Consider the following 22,637-nt stretch of genomic DNA (forward strand, 5'->3'; position numbering starts at 1 on the left):
AGAGGGAGAGTAACAAGTCCCACACTATGCATGGAGAGCAGAAAGAGTAAAAGGCCCCACACTACACATGGAGAGCAGGGAGAGAGTAACAGGCCCCACACTACACATGGAGAGCAGAGAGAGTAACAGGCCCCACACTACACATGGAGAGCAGGGAGAGAGTAACAGGCCCAACACTACACATGGAGAGCAGGGAGAGAGTAACAGGCCCCACACTACACATGGAGAGAGTAACAGGCCCCACACTACACATGGAGAGCAGGGAGAGAGTAATCACAGCTATATATGTGACTACAATGTACTCCTGTAGCCTCAATATGCTTCTATGCGCATCCTGGGGGACACACAGTGACCCTCACATATAATACCTGTCACTGCCTCACACAGGCCACACACTACACATGGAGAGCAGGGAGAGAGTAACAGGCCCCACACTACACATGGAGAGCAGAGGGAGAGTAACAAGTCCCACACTATGCATGGAGAGCAGAAAGAGTAAAAGGCCCCACACTACACATGGAGAGCAGAGAGAGTAACAGGCCCCACACTACACATGGAGAGCAGAGAGAGTAACAGGCCCCACACTACACATGGAGAACAGAGAGAGTAACAGGCCCACACTACACATGGAGAGCAGAGTGAGTAACAGGTTCCCACACCACACATTGAGAGCAGGGAGAGAGTAACAGACCCCGCACTACACATGGAGAGCAGGGATAGAGTAACACGCCCCACACTACACATGGAGAGCAGGGAGAGAGTAACAGGCCCCACACTACACATGGAGAGCAGGGAGAGAGTAACAGGCCCCACACCACACATGGAGAGCAGGGAGAGAGTAACAGGCCCCACACTACACATGGAGAGAGTAACAGGCCCCACACTACACATGGAGAGCAGGGAGAGAGTAATCACGGCTACTTATGTGACTACAATGCACTCCTGTGGCCTCAATATGCTTCTGTGCGCATCCTGGGGGACACACAGTGACCCTCACATATAATACCTGTCACTGCCTCACACAGGCCACACACTACACATGGAGAGCAGGGAGAGAGTAACAGGTCCCACACTACACATGGAGAGCAGGGGGAGAATAACAGGCCCCACACTACACATGGAGAGCAGGAAGAGAGTAACAGGCTCCACACTACACATGGAGAGCAGGAAGAGAGTAACAGGCCCCACACTACACATGGAGAGAGTAACAGGCCCAACACTACATATGGAGAGCAGGGAGAGAGTAATCACAGCTATATATGTGACTACAATGTACTCCTGTGGCCTCAATATGCTTCTATGCGCATCCTGGGGGACACACAGTGACCCTCACATATAATACCTGTCACTGCCTCACACAGGCCACACACTACACATGGAGAGCAGGGAGAGAGTAACAGGCCCCACACTACACATGGAGAGCAGGGGGAGACTAACAGGCCCCACACTACACATGGAGAGCAGGAAGAGAGTAATAGGCCCCACACTACACATGGAGAGCAGAGGGAGAGTAACAGGTCCCACACTACACATGGAGAGCAGAAAGAGTAAAAGGCCCCACACTACACATGGAGAGCAGAGAGAGTAACAGGCCCCACGCTACACATGGAGAGCAGAAAGAGAGTAACAGACCCCGCACTACACATCGAGAGCAGAGTGAGTAACAGGCCCCACACTACACATGGAGAGCAGGGGGAGAATAACAGGCCCCACACCACACATGGAGAGCAGGGAGAGAGTAACACGCCCCACACTACACATGGAGAGCAGGGAGAGAGTAACAGGCCCCACACTACACATGGAGAGCAGAGTGAGTAACAGGCCCCACACTACACATGGAGAGCAGGGAGAGAGTAACAGACCCCGCACTACACATGGAGAGCAGGGAGAGAGTAACACGCCCCACACTACACATGGAGAACAGGGAGAGAGTAACAGGCCCCACACTACACATGGAGAGCAGGGAGAGAGTAACAGGCCCCACACTACACATGGAGAGAGTAACAGGCCCCACACTACACATGGAGAGCAGGGAGAGAGTAATCACAGCTACTTATGTGACTACAATGCACTCCTGTGGCCTCAATATGCTTCTATGCGCATCCTGGGGGACACACAGTGACCCTCACATATAATACCTGTCACTGCGTCACACAGGCCACACACTACACATGGAGAGCAGGAAGAGAGTAATAGGCCCCACACTACACATGGAGAGCAGAGAGGGTAACAGGCCCCACACTACACATGGAGAGCAGGGAGAGTAACAGGCCCCACACTACACATGGAGAGCAGGGAGAGAGTAACAGGCCCCACACTAGACATGGAGAGCAGAGAGGGTAACAGGCCCCACACTAGACATGGAGAGCAGGGAGAGAGTAACAGGCCCCACACTACACATGGAGAGCAGGGAGAGAGTAACAGGCCCCACACTACACATGAAGAGCAGGGAGAGAGTAACAGGCCCCACACTACACATGAAGAGCAGGGAGAGAGTAACAGGCCCCACACTACACATGAAGAGCAGGGAGAGAGTAACAGGCCCCACACTACACATGAAGAGCAGGGAGAGAGTAACAGGCCCCACACTACACATGAAGAGCAGGGAGAGAGTAACAGGCCCCACACTACACAGGGAGAGCAGGGAGAGAGTAACAGGCCCCACACTACATATGGAGAACAGGGAGAGAGTAACAGGCCCCACACTACACATGGAGAGAGTAACAGGCCCCACACTACACATGGAGAGCAGGGGGAGAGTAACAGGTCCCACACTACACATGGAGAGCAGGGAGAGAGTAACAGGCCCAACACCACACATGGAGAGCAGAGAGAGTAACAGGCCCAACACCACACATGGAGAGCAGAGAGAGTAACAGGCCCCACACTACACATGGAGAGCAGGGAGAGAGTAACAGGCCCCACACTACACATGGAGAGCAGAGAGAGTAACAGGCCCCACACTACACATGGAGAGCAGGGAGAGAGTAACAGGCCCCACACTACACATGGAGAGCAGGGAGAGAGTAACAGGCCCCACACTACACATGGAGAGCAGGGAGAGAGTAACAGGCCCCACACTACACATGGAGAGCAGAGAACTTACGTTATAATAAGTTTTCAGGAAACCACGAGGTTGTCATGAGCAGCGCATGCGCTGAAGCCGAGCACCGAAACCGCATGAATATAAGCAGTATATATAAACCGGGGGAAAACCATAGAATGTGGCTGTTACATGTTACAGAACCACTCAGCACCCAGAATATGTTGTGCAGTTATATGTATATATAATAGGTTCCAAGTGAGATACATGTCCCTAATGTATCAGCAGTGTCCGCCCTCCCCCCACCTTTGTAATTCCCACAGTACACATCGGCAGGCTCCGGCCACCTGCGGCTTTTGTAATGCATGTCTGGCCTGCCGCTTTTCTATTGGCCGGCCCTCTGTATCTGTGTGATATATTCTGTGTCCTGTGAGTAAAGTGTTGTCAGACTGGAAATACATGGAGAAGCAGTGATCTTTTATATGCGCCCATGTAACCAAGGAATTCCAGCCAGCGTCCTTCATTCAGACTCCAGCCAACGCAGAGCGGACCTCCGAAAACACGGGGTGGTACTGAAAGAGGTACCCCAGCTTGGAAGACCCCGTTACAGGGGCCAAGAAATCAATACTGTGATAATAAAAGATATATATAGTGCACCCCTGTCTCCATGTACAATAATATATAATAGTGTGATACACCGGACCCCGCCCTCAGCCCCTCCCCCTCCTCAGCCCCGCCCCCACAGCTTCAGCGAGCGGGAATATGCTGCTGCTCCAGCGACGGCCCCTCCCCTGGACACGCCCACCACAGCCTTCACCTGCGAAGTGCAGACTCGCTGCCCGGAATATGTGTGTCCCCTCCTGGCTCCTCCCCCAGCTGCTCCGTCACTCTGCACAGGACGTTACACGCAGTGGGTGGAGCGCCCTCTAGTGTTAGCAGCGGACAGGTAATAGACAGGTGGGCGGAGCTAGAGTGTGCATCGGGGAAGCCGCTGAATGTACAGGGCGGAGCTTAGTGATGATAGTGGCGACAGAGGCGGGGCCTGCAGGGAGTTCAATATGGCGGCGCCCAGAGTGAGAGCTGCGGAGGCGGCAGACTGCGAGGAGCTAGTGCGCATGATCCGGGTGAGGGGAGGACCGGGGGAGGAGGAGGAGGCAGACCGCGAGGAGGAGACGGCGCGGGAGGACCGGGGGAGGAGGAGGCCGGGTGAGGGGAGGACCGGGGGAGGAGGAGGCAGACCGCGAGGAGGAGACGGCGCGGGAGGACCGGGGGAGGAGGAGGCCGGGTGAGGGGAGGACCGGGGGAGGAGGAGGCAGGCCGCGACGAGGAGACGGCGCGGGAGGACCGGGGGAGGAGGAGGCCGGATGAGGGGAGGACCGGGGGAGGAGGAGGCAGGCCGCGAGGAGGAGACGGCGCGGGAGGACCGGGGGAGGAGGAGGTAGGACGCGAGGAGGAGACGGCGCGGGAGGACCGGGGGAGGGGAGGAGGAGGCAGACCGCGAGGAGGAGACGGCGCGGGAGGACCGGGGAGGGGAGGACCTGGGGAGGAGGAGGCAGACCGCGAGGAGGAGACGGCGCGGGAGGACCGGGGAGGGGAGGACCAGGGGAGGAGGAGGCAGACCGCGAGGAGGAGACGGCGCGGGAGGACCGGGGAGGGGAGGACCTGGGGAGGAGGAGGCAGACCGCGAGGAGGAGACGGCGCGGGAGGACCGGGGAGGGGAGGACCTGGGGAGGAGGAGGCAGACCGCGAGGAGGAGACGGCGAGGAGGACCGGGGAGGGGAGGAGGAGGCAGGCCGCGAGGAGGAGACGGCGCAGGAGGACCGGGGAGGGGAGGACCGGGGGAGGAGGAGGCAGACCGCAAGGAGGCGACGGCACGGGTGACCCGGGGGAGGAGGAGGCAGGCAGCGACGGCGCGCGTGACCCGGGGGAGGAGGAGGCAGAACGCGAGGAGGAGACTGCGCGGGAGGACCGGGTGAGGAGGAGGAGGCAGACCGCAAGGAGGAGACGGCACGGGAGGACCGGGGGAGGAGGAGGCAGGCCGCGAGGAGGAGACGGCGCGGGAGGACCGGGGGAGGAGGAGGTAGGACGCGAGGAGGAGACGGCGCGGGAGGACCGGGGGAGGGGAGGAGGAGGCAGACCGCGAGGAGGAGACGGTGCGGGAGGACCAGGGGAGGGGAGGACCAGGGGAGGAGGAGGCAGACCGCGAGGAGGAGACGGCGCGGGAGGACCGGGGAGGGGAGGACCTGGGGAGGAGGAGGCAGACCGCGAGGAGGAGACGGCGCGGGAGGACCGGGGAGGGGAGGACCTGGGGAGGAGGAGGCAGACCGCGAGGAGGAGACGGCGCGGGAGGACCTGGGGAGGAGCAGGCAGACCGCGAGGAGGAGACGGCGAGGAGGACCGGGGAGGGGAGGAGGAGGCAGGCCGCGAGGAGGAGACGGCGAGGAGGGGAGGGGAGGAGGAGGCAGGCCGCGAGGAGGAGACGGCGCAGGAGGACCGGGGAGGGGAGGACCGGGGGAGGAGGAGGCAGACCGCAAGGAGGCGACGGCACGGGTGACCCGGGGGAGGAGGAGGCAGGCAGCGACGGCGCGCGTGACCCGGGGGAGGACCGGGGGAGGAGGAGGCAGAACGCGAGGAGGAGACTGCGCGGGAGGACCGGGTGAGGAGGAGGAGGCAGACCGCAAGGAGGAGACGGCACGGGAGGACCGGGGGAGGAGGAGGCAGGCCGCGAGGAGGGGACGGCGTGCGTGACCCGGGGGAGGGGAGGACCTGGGGAGGAGGCAGACCGCGAGGAGACGGCGCGGGAGGACCGGGGGAGGAGGAGGCAGGCCGCGAGGAGGAGACGGCGCAGGAGGACCGGGGAGGGGAGGACCGGGGGAGGGGAGGACCGGGGGAGGGGAGGCAGACCGCAAGGAGGCGACGGCATGGGTGACCCGGGGGAGGAGGAGGCAGGCGGCGACGGCGCGCGTGACCCGGGGGAGGACCGGGGGAGGAGGAGGCAGATCGCGAGGAGGAGACTGCGCGGGAGGACCGGGGGAGGAGGAGGAGGCAGACCGCAAGGAGGCGACGGCACGGGAGGACCGGGGGAGGAGGAGGCAGGCCGCGAGGAGAAGACGGCGCGCGTGACCCGGGGGAGGGGAGGAGGAGGAGGCAGACCGCAAGGAGGCGACGGCACGGGTGACCCGGGGGAGGAGGAGGCAGGCCGCGAGGAGGAGACTGCGTGCGTGACCCGGGGGAGGGGAGGACCGGGGGAGGAGGATGAGGCAGACCGCAAGGAGGCGACTGCACGGGTGACCCGGGGGAGGAGGAGGCAGGCCGCGAGGAGGAGACGGCGTGGGAGGACCGGGGGAGGAGGAGGCAGGCCGCGAGGAGGAGACGGCGCAGGAGGACCGGGGAGGGGAGGACCGGGGGAGGGGAGGCAGTCCGCAAGGAGGCGACGGCATGGGTGACCCGGGGGAGGAGGAGGCAGGCGGCGACGGCGCGCGTGACCCGGGGGAGGAGGAGGCAGATCACGAGGAGGAGACTGCGCGTGAGGACCGGGGGAGGGGAGGACCGGGGGAGGAGGAGGAGGCAGACCGCAAGGAGGCGACGGCACGGGAGGACCAGGGGAGGAGGAGGCAGGCCGCGAGGAGGAGACGGCGCGCGTGACCCGGGGGAGGGGAGGAGGAGGAGGCAGACCGCAAGGAGGCGACGGCACGGGTGACCCGGGGGAGGAGGAGGCAGGCCGCGAGGAGGAGACGGCGTGCGTGACCCGGGGGAGGGGAGGACCGGGGGAGGAGGATGAGGCAGACCGCAAGGAGGCGACGGCACGGGAGGAACGGGGAAGGAGGAGGCAGGCCGCGAGGAGGAGACGGCGCGCGTGACCCGGGGGAGGGGAGGACTGGGGGAGGAGGAGGAGGCAGACCGCAAGGAGGCGACGGCACGGGTGACCCGGGGGAGGAGGAGGCAGGCGGCGAGGAGGAGACGGCGCGCGTGACCCGGGGGACAGGAGGACCGGGGGAGGAGGAGGCAGGCGGCGAGGTGGAGACTGCGCGCGTGACCCGGGGGAGGGGAGGACCGGGGGAGGAGGAGGAGGCGGCAGGCGGCGGCGACGCGCGTGACCCGGGGGAGGGGAGGACCGGGGGAGGAGGAGGCAGACCGCAAGGAGGCGACGGCACGGGTGACCCGGGGGAGGAGGAGGCAGGCAGCGAGGAGGAGACGGCGCCCGTGACCCGGGGGAGGGGAGGACCGGGGGAGGAGGAGGCAGGCGACGAGGAGGAGACGGCGTGCGTGACCCGGGGGAGGGGAGGACCGGGGGAGGAGGAGGCAGACCGCAAGGAGGCGACGGCACGGGTGACCCGGGGGAGGAGGAGGCAGGCGGCGAGGAGGAGACGGCGCCCGTGACCCGGGGGAGGGGAGGACCGGGGGAGGAGGAGGCAGGCGACGAGGAGGAGACGGCGTGCGTGACCCGGGGGAGGGGAGGACCGGGGGAGGAGGAGGCGGGCCGCGAGGAGGAGAAGGCACGGGAGGACCGGGGGAGGAGGAGGCAGGCCGCGAGGAGGAGACGGCGCGCGTGACCCGGGGGACGGGAAGACCGGGGGAGGAGGAGGCAGGCGGCGAGGTGGAGACGGCGCGCGTGACCCGGGGGAGGGGAGGACCGGGGGAGGAGGAGGAGGCAGACCGCAAGGAGGCGACGGCACGGGTGACCCGGGGAGGAGGAGGCAGGCGGCGAGGAGGAGACGGCGCGCGTGACCCGGGGGAGGGGAGGACCGGGGGAGCAGGAGGCAGGCCGCGAGGAGGAGACGGCACGGGAGGACCGGAGGAGGAGGAGGCAGGCCGCGAGGAGGAGACGGCGCGCGTGACCCGGGGGACGGGAGGACCGGGGGAGGAGGAGGCAGGCCGCGAGGAGGAGACGGCGCGCGTGACCCGGGGGAGGGGAGGACCGGGGGAGGAGGAGGCAGGCCGCGAGGAGGAGACGGCACGGGAGGACCGGGGGAGGAGGAGGCAGGCGGCGAGGTGGAGACGGCGCGCGTGACCCGGGGGAGGGGAGGACCGGGGGAGGAGGAGGCAGGCCGCGAGGAGGAGACGGCACGGGAGGACCGGGGGAGGAGGAGGCAGGCCGCGAGGAGGAGACGGCGCGCGTGACCCGGGGGACGGAAGGACCGGGGGACGGGAGGACCGGGGGAGGAGGAGGCAGGCGGCGAGGTGGAGACGGCTCGCTTGACTCGGGGGAGGGGAGGACCGGGGGAGGAGGAGGCAGGCCGAGAGGAGGAGACGGCGCGGGAGGACCGGGGGAGGGGAGGACCAGGGGAGGAGGAGGAGGAGGCAGACCGCAAGGAGGCGACAGCACGGGTGACCCGGGGGAGGAGGAGGCAGGCGGCGAGGAGGAGACGGTGCGCGTGACCCGGGGGACGGGAGGACCGGGGGAGGAGGAGGAGGCAGGCGGCGAGGTGGAGACGGCGCGCGTGACCCGGGGGAGGAGGAAGCAGGCCGCGAGGAGGAGACGGCGCGGGTGGACCAGGGGAGGGGAGCCCCATCGGGGACAGTGATGAAAATATGTGCAAACTGTAAAGCGCTGCGGAATATGTTAGCGCTATATAAAAATAAAGATTATTAAGATTATTAGGGGAGGACCAGGGGAGGAGGAGGAGGTAGACCGCAAGGAGGCGACGGCACGGGTGACCCGGGGGAGGAGGAGGAGACGGCGCGCGTGACCCGGGGGACGGGAGGACCGGGGGAGGAGGAGGCAGGTCGCAGAGGAGGAGAAGGCGCGCGTGACCCTGGGGACGGGAGGACCGGGGGAGGAGGAGGCAGGTTGCAGAGGAGGAGAAGGCGCGCGTGACCCTGGGGACGGGAGGACCGGGGGAGGAGGAGGCAGGCGGCGAGGAGGAGACGGCGTGCGTGACCCTGGGGACGGGAGGACGGGGAGGAGGAGGCAGGCGGCGAGGAGGAGACGGCGCGCGTGACCCGGGGGACGGGAGGACCGGGGGAGGAGGAGGCAGACCGCGAGGAGGAGACGGCGCGCGTGACCCGGGGGAGGAGGAGGCAGACCGCGAGGAGGAGACGGCGCGCGTGACCCGGGGAGGAGGAGGCAGACCGCGAGGAGGAGACGGCGCGCGAGGACCGGGGGAGGAGGAGGCAGACCGCGAGGAGGAGACGACGTGCGAGGACCGGGGGAGGAGGAGGCAGGCCGCGAGGTGGAGACGGCGCGCGTGACCCGGGGGAGGAGGAGGCAGACCGCGAGGTGGAGACGGCGCGCGAGGACCGGGGGAGGAGGAGGCAGGCTGCGAGGAGGAGACGGCGCGCGTGACCCGGGGGAGGGGCCGACCGGGGGAGGAGGAGGCAGACCGCGAGGAGGAGACGGCGCAGGAGGACCGGGGGGGAGGAGGAGGCGGCGGCGGCGGCAGACCGCGAGGTGGAGACGACGCTCGTGACCCGGGGGAGGGGAGGATCGGGGGAGGAGGAGGCAGGCCGCGAGGAGGAGACGGCGCGCGTGACCCGGGGGAGGGGAGGACCGGGGGAGGAGGAGGCAGACCGCGAGGAGGAGACGGCTCGCGTGACCCGGGGGAGGGGGTGTGGGGCCTGAGGATCGGGGGATGGGGTGTGGGGCCTGAGGACCGGGGGAGGGGATGTGGGGCCTCTGTGGTTGTTTCTGTTGCTTCATCTTCCTTTTCTGCAGGAATTGGCGGAGTATGAGAACTTATCTGACCAGGTGAAGATGACGGCGGGAGGTGCGCTCCTGTGGGGCAGTGGTAGCGCTGGGGGAGGTGGTGGGATTATGACTCCTCTCTGACCCTCTTCTTGTCGCTCCCCTACATTCAGTTCTTCGCCAGGATGGATTTGGTGACGCTCCGCTCTACAGATGTTTAGTGGTGGAAAATGAAGATGTGGAGGGTGAGTGACGGCACCGTATACGGGGAGGACACTGTCAGTAATGTAACGGCACCGTATACGGGGGGAGGACGCTGTGTTGGGGGAACTCCTCAGATTTCTGCGGCTGATGAGGTTTCGCCCTGCTGCTGGCATCTTCTCCGTCTTTTGTGATATTTTTGCTTCCTCCCCTGTGTGGTGGATGTCGTCGGTCTCGTTCCCGGTCTTTGCTCCCCGTGTGGTGGATGTCGTCGGTCTCGTTCCCGGTCTTTGCTCCCCGTGTGGTAGATGTCGTCGGTCTTTGCTCCCCGTGTGGTAGATGTCGTCGGTCTCGTTCCCGGTCTTTGCTCCCCGTGTGGTGGATGTCGTCGGTCTCGTTCCCGGTCTTTGCTCCCCGTGTGGTAGATGTCGTCGGTCTCGTTCCCGGTCTTTGCTCCCCGTGTGGTGGATGTCGTCGGTCTCGTTCCCGGTCTTTGCTCCCCGTGTGGTAGATGTCGTCTGTGTCGTTCCCGGTCTTTACCCTCCGTGTGGTGGATGTCATCGGTCTCGTTCCCGGTTTTTGCTCCCCGTGTGGTGGATGTCATCGGTCTCGTTCCCGGTCTTTACCCTCCGTGTGGTGGATGTCGTCGGTCTCGTTCCCGGTCTTTACTCCCCGTGTGGTGGATGTCGTCGGTCTCGTTCCTGGTTTTTGCTCCCTGTGTGGTAGATGTCATCGGTCTCGTTCCCGGTCTTTACTCCCCGTGTGGTAGATGTCATCGGTCTCGTTCCCGGTCTTTACTCCCCGTGTGGTAGATGTCATCGGTCTCGTTCCCGGTTTTTGCTCCCTGTGTGGTAGATGTCGTCTGTTTCGTTCCCGGTCTTTGCTCCCCGTGTGGTAGATGTCGTCGGTCTCGTTCCCGGTTTTTGCTCCCCGTGTGGTAGATGTCGTCGGTGTCGTTCCCGGTCTTTACTCCCCGTGTGGTAGATGTCATCGGTCTCGTTCCCGGTTTTTGCTCCCCGTGTTGTAGATGTCGTCGGTCTCGTTCCCGGTTTTTGCTCCCCGTGTGGTAGATGTCATCGGTGTCGTTCCCGGTCTTTACTCCCCGTCTGGTAGATGTCGTCTGTTTCGTTCCCGGTCTTTACTCCCCGTGTGGTGGATGTCGTCGGTCTTGTTCCTGGTTTTTGCTCCCCGTGTGGTAGATGTCATCGGTGTCGTTCCCGGTCTTTACTCCCCGTCTGGTAGATGTCGTCTGTTTCGTTCCCGGTTTTTGCTCCCCGTCTGGTAGATGTCGTCTGTTTCGTTCCCGGTCTTTACTCCCCGTGTGGTGGATGTCGTTGGTCTCGTTCCTGGTTTTTGCTCCCCGTGTGGTAGATGTCATCGGTCTCGTTCCCGGTTTTTGCTCCCCGTGTGGTAGATGTCATCGGTGTCGTTCCCGGTCTTTACTCCCCGTGTGGTAGATGTCATCGGTCTCGTTCCCGGTCTTTGCTCCCTGTGTGGTAGATGTCGTCTGTTTCGTTCCTGGTTTTTGCTCCCCGTGTGGTAGATGTCATCGGTGTCGTTCCCGGTCTTTACTCCCCGTGTGGTAGATGTCATCGGTCTCGTTCCCGGTTTTTGCTCCCCCGTGTGGTAGATGTCATCGGGCTCGTTCCCGGTTTTTGCTCCCCCGTGTGGTAGATGTCATCGGTCTCGTTCCCGGTCTTTACTCCCCGTGTGGTGGATATCATCGGTCTCGTTCCTGGTTTTTGCTCCCTGTGTGGTAGATGTCGTCTGTTTCGTTCCTGGTTTTTGCTCCCTGTGTGGTAGATGTCGTCTGTTTCGTTCCCGGTCTTTGCTCCCTGTGTGGTAGATGTCGTCTGTTTCGTTCCCGGTCTTTACTCCCCGTGTGGTAGATGTCGTCGGTGTCGTTCCCGGTTTTTGCTCCCCGTGTGGTAGATGTCATCGGTCTCGTTCCCGGTTTTTGCTCCCCGTGTGGTGGATGTTATCGGTGTCGTTCCCGGTCTTTACTCCCCGTGTGGTAGATGTCATCGGTCTCGTTCCCGGTTTTTGCTCCCCGTGTGGTAGATGTCATCTGTTTCATTCCCGGTCTTTACTCCCCGTGTGGTGGATGTCGTCGGTCTCGTTCCCGGTTTTTGCTCCCCGTGTGGTAGATGTCATCAGTCTCCTTCCCGGTCTTTACTCCCTGTGTGGTGGATGTCGTCGGTCTCGTTCCCGGTTTTTGCTCCCCGTGTGGTGGACAGTCTACTACCATTATGGCGGATGTAGAGCAGGTGACCATCCTTCGTTTAATCTGCCTCTGTCTCTTCCAGGACCTCGGCTGGTAGGCTATGCTCTGTCGTTCTTAACCTATAGCACCTGGGAGGGGCGAGCACTCTACCTGGAGGACCTGTACGTCATGCCGGAGTACCGAGGTACCTGTCTTCCAGCTGCACCCACAGCAGCACAGAGGGTTTCAGCAGAGGAGTGCACAGTAAACACTGTGCGGCGTTGTGAACACTTTTGAACTTGCTTCTGAGTTGGGCTCCCTCAGGTGGTTGCTACGGGTACTGGAGCTGGTCTGGTTGACAGAAGTCAATCACCTGAAGAGGATGATTGGAGGTCAGCTGTTACAGACTGGGAAGATTTAAGTGAGCAACCTTCTCTCAGTTGTTGCCGGTGATTTGGTTTTCTTCCTGTGCATTTTGGAAGTCTGTTTGCCTCCTGCTTTGTCCTGCATCTTTCAGATAAGTGATTTGCTGGAATCGTTTTGCATTTGATCCATTTTTTGCCTTTCTCTGATTTCTGATTTGCTGCTGTGTGTTCAGCCCTGTTCCCTGCTGGGACCTGTGCTGGACCCTGTTCCATATGCCACAGCTCATGTCAGTCTGTTCAGTATTGCTAATCCCCCGGTATATCAGTATCTTTTGCTTTGCTTCCAGTTCACACCAGAATGCTGATCTAGTGGGGGAGAGGTCATGTGGCCTCAGTATTTTTGCATATCAGACGTGTTGGATTTTTCTTAGGGTTTTTTGCGTTATTGCAGACAGCGTCTTTCCTTTCCTGTCCTGTCCTGTCAGTGTGGGCCCCATCATTTGCTCAGTCTATTTTCTAGCAAAAAATAGTAGAAAAGAGAGCGGCACTCACCGGGTGGTGTAGTCAAGGCTTTATTGTAACATGGTGAGCTGTAGCCAGCCAAGGAAATACCCACAACCAGAGGTCCGGACCCCTCCTCCCACCGGCGCCGCTCACCTGCTGAGCAATCAACAAAACAGCAAAAAAAAGTACATAATTCACATGAATGGAAACAAAAAACATGATGCAGACAATGGTACCATAAATAAAAATGGAAAAAAAGAAAAAACAAAGCAGAAAAAGGCAAAAAAATAATGATAATTCTTCACAAAAAAACCAGACCTATCAATCCTCTCATTGAGCCCCGTACGCTCTGAAGCACGGTTGTGCATAATCCACCTGGCCTCTCCTTTCAGTAAATTCCTATTCAGATCACCTCCCCGTGAGGGTAAAGTAACCCTTTCTATGCCAGTAAATGATAATGCATGGGGATTGCCACCGTGTGCTTCTCTCATATGGTTAAAGGGGTTGTCTGGGCTTTTCACATAATCTCAGTACATATCTGAGCTGCAGAATTATGACAATAAGTAATTTACTTTCTGTCACTAGTTTGCACGGTTTTCTAGATATTCTGAACAGAACGTCCAAGGGGGGGGGTGTTCTGGCATTGAAATGAGAACTGGTCGTAGCCTCCTACTCTACTCCAAACATGCCTTCTATAGCAACAACCCCACCCTCCCCGTTTGCAGCCGTCCGGGAAGATGCGGCTTTATTAACCAGTTGATGTGACGTGAATGCTTCCGCAGAACACAATGACGCAGGGGTTTTTGAATCTGTTAAACCTTTCCTGCGGGGTGTAAAATCCACGTTTATGCCTCCGCTCTCTCCAGGCAATGTGGTTGATTTGTTGGAGACGCAGGTATTGAAGGATGTGGAGGCTTTGGTTTACAAGAGGGCTCCCTCCATCTCCTGAGGAGACGCGAGCGTTGTCCGAGATCACCAAGTGCTCTGATGTCGTGGTAAGAACCGCAGATAAAGGGGGCAACACGGCGCTCTTTCCAAGGTCACTTTATCTGAATGAAGCCACCAGACAACTTTCTGACGTTAATACTTACATGAGGCTTCGAAACGATCCCACGGGGAAATTTAAAAATGACCTTCGTTCTTTTCTCAGGAGATATGTCGAATCAGGGGTCATCCCCAAGAAATGAGCAGAACGCTTGCTACCGGAGTTCCCCAAAATCCCTATTGGCACTGTATTCCTAAAATACGTAAGTCTATGTCCTGCCCTCCCGGCCGACCCATTGTGTCCCGGATGGGGTCTCTCACGGAGCCTCTCTCCCAGTACATGGATTGGCTGCTTCGTCCTCTTCTTGGCGACATCTCCTCATATATAAAAGACACCAAAGACTTTTTGAAAGTTGTCAATGACTTTAAATGGCAGCCTGGTTTTTCTCTTGTGTCCATTGATGTGGATAGTCTCTATACTAAGATCCCCCAGGATCTAGGGGTAGATGTGATAAGGGAAATTTTAGCCACAACGGACACAGACGCTGCATTCTTTGACTTTGTATGTGAGGGGATCCGTCTGGTTTTGAGACACAATGCATTTAAATTTCAGAATACTTGGTCCCTACAGCAGGTCGGGACGGCGATGGGGACTCGGGTGGCGTGCACTTTCACCAGTCTTTTTTTGGCTGTTTTTGAGAACAGGCATATCTATTCACTTTCTAACGTCTTTTTGAAACCCATCAGGATGTCTATTAGATATGTGGACGATGTATTCATGGTGTGGGACGGCCCCCCAGATGTATTTGACAATTTTGTGGAGTATCTTAACAATTTAGGTGACATGAATATGTCATTTACTTCCAAATTTGTGGCACCTAAGTTGAATGTTTGGACGTTCTCTTGGAGGTTAGAGAGGGTTCTCTCTGTACTTCAGCTTTCCGTAAACCATCCTCCACGAACGCCGTGCCCCACTAGAACAGTTATCACCCTTCTTACATGAGAAACTCTTTACCGTACAGATTCTTAGACTGAAACGTATAACTAATACCCAGAAAGGCTTTGTCGGCCAATCGCGAGAATTACAGTGGGGAAAAAAAGTATTTAGTCAGTCAGCAATAGTGCAAGTTCCACCACTTAAAAAGATGAGAGGCGTCTGTAATTTACATCAGTGGTCCCCAACCTTTTTTGCACCAGGGACCGGCTTGAACCAAGACCATTCTTCCATGGCCCGGCAGGGCGGGGATGGAGGTGTGACAGGGGCGGGGCTTTGGTCATAAGGGGGCGGGGCTATGGACGCGGTTGTAGTTTAGCAGTGCATATTTATCATTTAATTATAACATTTTTAATGTGACTCAACTCACCATAGGTTTTGAATGAGTGGGAGCACCTGGCTTGTTTCTCTGTTTCAGTGGGAGCACTGGGCTACTTCTACTGATGACCGTCACTGCTAATGATGATTGGAACCTACAAGGAAATGGAGCATTGAGCACTTAAGAACAATTGTACTGGAGTACTGTACATGCTGATTATTTTCTAATCATCAGAAAATGTATGTGTGGTCCCCCCCGTCCAGCTCTGTGTGGCTCCCCCTGTTGTATGCATGGCTCCCCTGTCCCATCCTGTATACATGGCTCCGCTCCCATCCTCCCATCCTGTATACATGGCTCTGCTCCCACTCTTCTATCCTGTATACATGGCTCCCCTGTCCCATCCTGTATGCATGGCTCCGCTCCCACTCTCCCTCCCTTGTATACATGGCTTCGCTCCCACTCTCCCTCCCCTGTATATATGGCTCCGCTCCCACTCTCCCTCCCTTGTATATATGGCTCCGCTCCCACTCTCCCTCCCCTGTATATATGGCTCTGCTCCCACTCTCCCTCCCTTGTATATATGGCTCGGCTTCCACTCTCCCTCCCTTGTATATATGGCTCCACTCCCACTCTCCCTCCCCTGTATATATGGCTCTGCTCCCACTCTCCCTCCCTTGTATATACGGCTCTGCTCCCACTCTCCCTCCCTTGTATATATGGCTCCGCTCCCACTCTCCCTCCCCTGTATATATGGCTCTGCTCCCACTCTCCCTCCCTTGTATATATGGCTCGGCTTCCACCCTCCCTCCCCTGTGTATATGGCTCCGCTCCCACTCTCCCTCCCTTGTATATATGGCTCCGCTCCCATTCTCCCTCCCTAGTATATATGGCTCCGCTCCCACTCTCCCTCCCTTATATATATGGCTCCGCTCCCATTCTCCCTCCCTTGTATATATGGCTCCGCTCCCACTCTCCCTCCCTTGTATATATGGCTCCGCTCCCACTCTCCCTCCCTTGTATATATGGCTCCGCTCCCACTCTCCCTCCCCTGTATATATGGCTCTGCTCCCACTCTCCCTCCCTTGTATATATGGCTCGGCTTCCACTCTCCCTCCCTTGTATATATGGCTCGGCTTCCACTCTCCCTCCCTTGTATATATGGCTCCGCTCCCACTCTCCCTCCCTTATATATATGGCTCCGCTCCCACTCTCCCTCCCTTGTATATATGGCTCCGCTCCCACTCTCCCTCCCCTGTATATATGGCTCTGCTCCCACTCACCCTCCCTTGTATATATGGCTCGGCTTCCACCCTCCCTCCCCTGTGTATATGGCTCCGCTCCCACTCTCCCTCCCTGGATGAAGCCGCCGCGGGATGAAGCCGCCGCGGGATGAAGCCGCCGCGGGATGCAGGGTGAGTATCAGCTGCTGCACCGCCCCCCGGCTCCCCTTGTGTCCGCGGACCGGCAAGGGCACTGCAACGGCCCGGTGCTGGGCCGCGGACCGGCGGTTGGGGACCCCTGATTTACATCATAGGTAGACCTCAACTATGGGAGACAAACTGAGAAAAAAAAATCCAGAAAATCACATTGTCTGTTTTTTTTTCATTTTATTTGCATATTATGGTGGAAAATAAGTATTTGGTCAGAAACAAAATTTCATCTCAATACTTTGTGATATATCCTTTGTTGGCAATGACAGAGGTCAAACGTTTTCTGTAAGTCTTCACAAGGTTGCCACACACTGTTGTTGGTATGTTGGCCCATTCCTCCATGCAGATCTCCTCTAGAGCAGTGATGTTTTTGGCTTTTCGCTTGGCAACACGGACTTTCAACTCCCTCCAAAGGTTTTCTATAGGGTTGAGATCTGGAGACTGGCTAGGCCACTCCAGGACCTTGAAATGCTTCTTACGAAGCCACTCCTTCGTTGCCCTGGCGGTGTGCTTTGGATCATTGTCATGTTGAAGGACCCAGCCATGTTTCATCTTCAATGCCCTTGCTGATGGAAGGAGGTTTGCACTCAAAATCTCACGATACATGGCCCCATTCATTCTTTCATGTACCCGGATCAGTCGTCCTGGCCCCTTTGCAGAGAAACAGCCCCAAAGCATGATGTTTCCACCACCATGCTTTACAGTAGGTATGGTGTTTGATGGATGCAACTCAGTATTCTTTTTCCTCCAAACACGACAAGTTGTGTTTCTACCAAACAGTTCCAGTTTGGTTTCATCAGACCATAGGACATTCTCCCAAAACTCCTCTGGATCATCCAAATGCTCTCTAGCAAACTTCAGACGGGCCCGGACATGTACAGGCTTAAGCAGTGGGACACGTCTGGCACAGCAGGATCTGAGTCCATGGTGGCGTAGTGTGTTATATATGGTAGGCCTTGTTACATTGGTCCCAGCTCTCTGCAGTTCATTCACTAGGTCCCCCCGCGTGGTTCTGGGATTTTTGCTCACCGTTCTTGTGATCATTCTGACCCCACGGGGTGGGATTTTGCATGGAGCACCAGATCGAGGGAGATTATCAGTGGTCTTGTATGTCTTCCATTTTCTAATTATTGCTCCCACAGTTGATTTCTTCACTCCAAGCTGGTTGGCTATTGCAGATTCAGTCTTCCCAGCCTGGTGCAGGGCTACAATTTTGTTTCTGGTGTCCTTTGACAGCTCTTTGGTCTTCACCATAGTGGAGTTTGGAGTCAGACTGTTTGAGGGTGTGCACAGGTGTCTTTTTATACTGATAACAAGTTTAAACAGGTGCCATTACTACAGGTAATGAGTGGAGGAAAGAGGAGACTCTTAAAGAAGAAGTTACAGGTCTGTGAGAGCCAGAAATCTTGATTGCTTGTTTCTGACCAAATACTTATTTTCCACCATAATATGCAAATAAAATGAAAAAAAAAACAGACAATGTGATTTTCTGGATTTTTTTTTCTCAGTTTGTCTCCCATAGTTGAGGTCTACCTATGATGTAAATTACAGACGCCTCTCATCTTTTTAAGTGGTGGAACTTGCACTATTGCTGACTGACTAAATACTTTTTTTCCCCACTGTATATAACAGATTGTTGAAGAGGGGTCACCCCGAAAACCTGCTAAAAAACCACAGACCAGGTTTAATCAGAACTCAAGTGGGGAGGCGACTAAAAGGGTTAACTGCAAGAAGGATGAGAGGTTTGTTTTTTCGCTTGATTCTGGTCCTATGGACGGGGCAGTCAGGTCTGCAAACCGTAGAAATCGGCACAGTCTAAGCCCCGATCCGGATTTATCAGGAGTGGTGGAGTGAGGACCTCTGTTTGCCTGTAGGAAAAGTGTCAGTGTAAAGGACATTCTTCTACATAATCGCGAGCCACAGAGTGACGGGCTCAGTCCGATGCCCCCGACAGGTGGTGATCGCTGTGGGCAGTGTCCGCTCTCAGCACATTCTTCACCATTGCTTGCGTATCGGTGCGGTAACTCATTATGTCACTGACTTTATTTCTTGTAAAACCTCCCATGCTGTTTGTGTTTTATTTTGTCCTTGTAAGTTTTTTATATAGGGAAAACGATACGTCCTCTTTATGTCAGGCTCAGGGAGCACCTCAATTCTATTCTGACAGGCAAAGGGTCCCCAGACTTATTAACCATATGAGAGAAGCACACGGTGGCAATCCCCATGCATTATCATTTACTGGCATAGAAAGGGTTACTCTACCCTCACGGGGAGGTGATCTGAAGAGGAATTTACTGAAAGGAGAGGCCAGGTGGATTATGCACACCCGTGTGTCAGAGCGTATGGCGCTCAATGACAGGATTGATAGGTCTGTTTTTTTGTGAAGAATTATTATTATTTTTTTTGCCTTTTTCTGCTTTGTTTTTTCTTTTTTTCCATTTTTATTTATGGTACCATTGTCTGCATCATGTTTTTTGTTTCCATTCATGTGAATTATGTACTTTTTTTGCTGTTGATTGCTCAGCAGGTGAGCGGCGCCGGTGGGAGGAGGGGTCCGGACCTCTGGTGGTGGGTATTTCCTCCTTGGCCGGCTGCAGCTCTCTATGTGACCTGTGGAGGCGCCTTTGCTGCGCGAAACGATTGTCGTTGCTCTCTCCTTTCTGCACCCGTTCTCCCGCTGATATGCTTTTATAATAACGCCTTGACTACACCACCCGGTGAGTGCCGCTCTCTTTTCCACCGTTTTTTGCTGTGCGGATTAGCTCCTTTTCCATGAATGTGCAGCTAAGGGTAAAGCAGTCGTGTTGCCGGCTGCGTCTCTTTTATACACGTGTTATGGTTCGGATTTGTGGACTGTTGTGATGGTGCTCGCCTCCTGTTTCTGGACTTTGTCAGTCTATTTTCCTACCTGCGTTTGTGCTTCATCTTGTCTCACCGTCAGTATATGTTTGGGGGCTGTCTATTGCTTTGGGGTCTGCTCCGGGGCAGTTTAGCTTTTCCCTTTCTTTCTTTAGGCTTAGTTAACTCTTTGGCTGTGCCGAGGCGTCTAGGGCATCGTAGGGACGTCCCACGGCTAATTCTAGTTGTGTTGTCAGTTTAGGGGTCTGCAATCCGCTAAGTTACCACCCTTTCTGGTGTTCTGGTTCCTAGCCTATGCCCCGGCCATCCTCCTCGGTTACCAAATCATAACAGTGCGGCAGGAAAGCAACTTCGCCCTAAGACCTGTACTTGGGGAAGCTGCACAGAGTATTTCAGTATTTCTCTCCAGTCACCTCCAGATCTGCACTAACTATTCTGCTGTTACATTGTCTTGTGCTCTGGTCACCTACAGAGCTGCTCTCGCCGTGCTTTTCTCACTGTCTCCCTTCTGTTGTGTGTTCTGTGACCAGCAGTGGGGTAGTATGACTGCTCCTGCCCTCTGCGTAACGCTCCTGTCCTCTGTATATCTCTCCTGTCTTGCAGGCAGAGGCATCGGCTCCCGTCTGTTTGCTGCTGTCGCAGAGGTGAGTAGTCAGTGACTGTGGGACTGTACTTATCTGACTGTAGGGGGCGACTGTGTTGTTAGAGCATTATAGATTATTGTGATCCTTTGGTGGCTCTGGTAATCCGACACCAGTCTGTAACCGCACGGCATCCACCACTGTCTGGCGTGGGACTTGTATAATCTCTCAGTAGTTATATCCTCCATGTGGCTGTTGACATTGGGGTCTCCTCCTTGTCCCTCTCTAGTCTTGCCTGTCATTGAGGTCTCTCCTCCTTGTCCCTCTCTAGCTCTGCCTGTCGATGGGGTCTCTCCTCCTTGTCCCTCTCTAGTCCTGCCTGTCGTTGGGGTCTCTCTTTCTTGTCCCTCTCCAGCCCTGCCTGTGGTTGGAGTCTCTCCTCCTTGTCCCTCTCTAGCTCTGCCTGTCAATGGGGTCTTTTCTCCTCGTCCCTCTCTAGCTCTACTTGACATTGGGGTCTCTCCTTGTCCCTCGCTAGCTCTGCCTGTCATTGGGGTCTCTCTTCCTTGTCCCTCTCTTGGTCTGCCTGATGTTGGGGTGTCTCTCCTCCTTGTCCCTCTCTAGCTCTGCCTGTCTTTGGAGTTTCTTCTCCTGGTCCCTCTGTAGCTCTGCCTCTTATTGGGGGTCTTGTCTTCTTGTGCCTCTCTTCATCTGCCTGAAGTTGGGTTCTCTCCTTCTTGTCCCTCTAGCTCTTCCTGTTGGGGTCTTTCCTCCTTGTCCCTCTCTAGCTCTGCCTGACATTTGGGTCTCTCCTCCTTGCCCCTCTCTAGCTCTGCCTGACATTGGGGTCTCACCTCCTTGTCCCTCTCTAGCCCTGCCTGTCATTGAGGTCTTTTCTCCTTGTCCCTCTCTAGCTCTGCCTGTCGTTGGGGTCTTTCCTCCTTGTCCCTCTCTAGCTCTGCCATGACATTGGGGTCTCTCCTTCTTGTCCCTCTCTAGCTCTGCCAGTCATTGGGGTCTCTCTTCCTTGTCCCTCTCTAGGTCTGCCTGTTATTGGGGGTCTCTTCTTGTCCCTCTCTTCATCTGCCTGAAGTTAGGGTCTCTCCTCCTTCTCCCTCTCTTCATCTGCATGATGTTGGGGTCTCTCCTTCTTGTCTCTTTCTAGCTCTGCTTGTCTTTGGGGTCTGTCCTCCTTGTCCCTCTCATTCTCTGCCTGTTATTGGGGGTCTCTTCTTCTTGTCCCTCTCTTCATCTGCCTGAAGTTGGGGTCTCTCCTTCTTGTCCCTCTAGCTCGGCCTGACGTGGCCTCTCCTTGTCCCTCTCTTGCTCTGCCTGATGATGGGGTCTCTCCTCCTTGTCCCTCCCCAGCTCTGCCTGATATTGGGATTTCTCCTCCTTGTCCCTCTCCAGCTCTGCCTGACGTTGTGGCCTCTCCTTGTCCCTCTATTGCTCTACCTAACATTGGGGTCTCTCCTCCTTGTCCCTCTCCAGCTCTGCCTGACATTGGGGTCTCTCCTCCTTGTCCCTCTCCAACTCTACCTGATGATGGGGTTTCTCCTCCTTGTCCCTCCCCAGCTCTGCCTGACGTTGGGGTCTCTCCTCCTTGTCCCTCTCCAGCTCTGCCTAACATTGGGGTCTCTCCTCCTTGTCCCTCTCCAGCTCTGCCTGACATTGGGGTCTCTCCTCCTTGTCCCTCTCCAGCTCTGCCTGACATTGGGGTCTCTCCTCCTTGTCACTCTCTTGCTCTGCCTGACGTTGGGGTCTCTCCTCCTTGTCCTTCTCAAGCTCTGCCTGATGTTGGGGTTTCTCCTCCTTGTCCCTCTCCAGCTCTGCCTGACGTTGTGGTCTCTCGTTCTTGTCCCTCTCTTGCGCTGCCTGATGTTGAGGTCTCTCCTCCTTGTCCCTCTCTAGCTCTGCCTGACACTGGGGTGTGCTCGTCTGCAACTCTCTGTCCTGGATTGGAACAAGTCCGCCATCTCCTTCTACTGCTCCCGTGGGGCCCGGGACCTGTCTCAGGAGGAGGGCTGGCGCCTCTTCCGCTTCCTTCCTGAAGATCTTCGGAAGATGAAGGCGGATAATCCCAGTTGATGCCGTGGATGACTCCTCCTTATAGAATCCTTGGTGGACAGGGCCCCCGGACTCCGCTGTACCCCATATTCGAGTTGTGACATGTGAACCTCTGTCACCGGTGTCAGTAAATGTCCTTCTTCTGCTGCTTTCTTGTTATTGTTCAAGTTCTGCTGCCGTGCATTGTCGTAGATGTAATGTTTACACTTCACTGTTGTTGTGTGGACAGCTTCTGTGTACGAGAGATCTGCGGTGCCCCCCACATGATCAGCTGTGTGTACATACTGTGCCGGGGTCTCCGATGCTCAGGGGTGTGTATGGCGCCCCCTATAGTGATCAGCGGTGTGTACATACTTTGCCGGGGTCTCCGTTGCTCAGGGGTGTGTTTGGCGCCCCCTATATTGATCAGCAGTGTGTACATATGGTGCGGGGGTCTCCCGTGCTCAGCGGTGTGTATGGCGC

The 22,637-nt window shown here is 57.3% G+C and overlaps 1 protein-coding gene across 2 annotated transcripts; it reads left to right on the forward strand.

Annotated features, from left to right (window-relative positions):
• Nucleotides 1-4,038: 4,038 nt before the first annotated feature.
• On the forward strand, nucleotides 4,039-22,323 carry SAT2 (spermidine/spermine N1-acetyltransferase family member 2). 2 transcript variants are annotated; one of them, XM_073564854.1, is made up of 6 exons: nucleotides 4,039-4,167; nucleotides 9,699-9,750; nucleotides 9,842-9,913; nucleotides 12,176-12,277; nucleotides 20,131-20,171; nucleotides 20,897-22,013. In XM_073564854.1, the coding sequence occupies exons 1-6, from the start codon at nucleotides 4,039-4,041 to the stop codon at nucleotides 20,936-20,938; spliced, it is 438 nt and encodes a 145-aa protein (XP_073420955.1). In that variant the 3' UTR covers nucleotides 20,939-22,013. The 2 variants fall into 2 exon arrangements, with proteins under 2 accessions (XP_073420955.1, XP_073420954.1); XM_073564853.1 differs by lacking the exon at nucleotides 20,897-22,013 and adding an exon at nucleotides 22,020-22,323 and having other exon boundaries at nucleotides 4,042-4,167.
• The last annotated feature ends 314 nt before the right edge of the window (nucleotides 22,324-22,637 follow it).

The sequence above is a fragment of the Dendrobates tinctorius genome, unplaced genomic scaffold (genome assembly GCF_039654945.1).
Source record: "Dendrobates tinctorius isolate UK_male_01 unplaced genomic scaffold, ASM3965494v1 ptg000495l, whole genome shotgun sequence".
Taxonomy (NCBI): Eukaryota; Metazoa; Chordata; class Amphibia; order Anura; family Dendrobatidae; genus Dendrobates; species Dendrobates tinctorius.

Excerpts from the sequence above, each read along its gene's own strand:
- SAT2 (XM_073564853.1), top strand. The coding sequence starts at position 4,102 with ATGGCGGCGCCCAGAGTGAGAGCTGCGGAGGCGGCAGACTGCGAGGAG. Across the intron at positions 9,914-12,175 it reads GGAAAATGAAGATGTGGAGG|GACCTCGGCTGGTAGGCTAT; the intron begins GTGAGTGACGGC and ends TGTCTCTTCCAG. Across the intron at positions 20,172-22,019 it reads TGTTTGCTGCTGTCGCAGAG|CTCTGCCTGACACTGGGGTG; the intron begins GTGAGTAGTCAG and ends GTCCCTCTCTAG.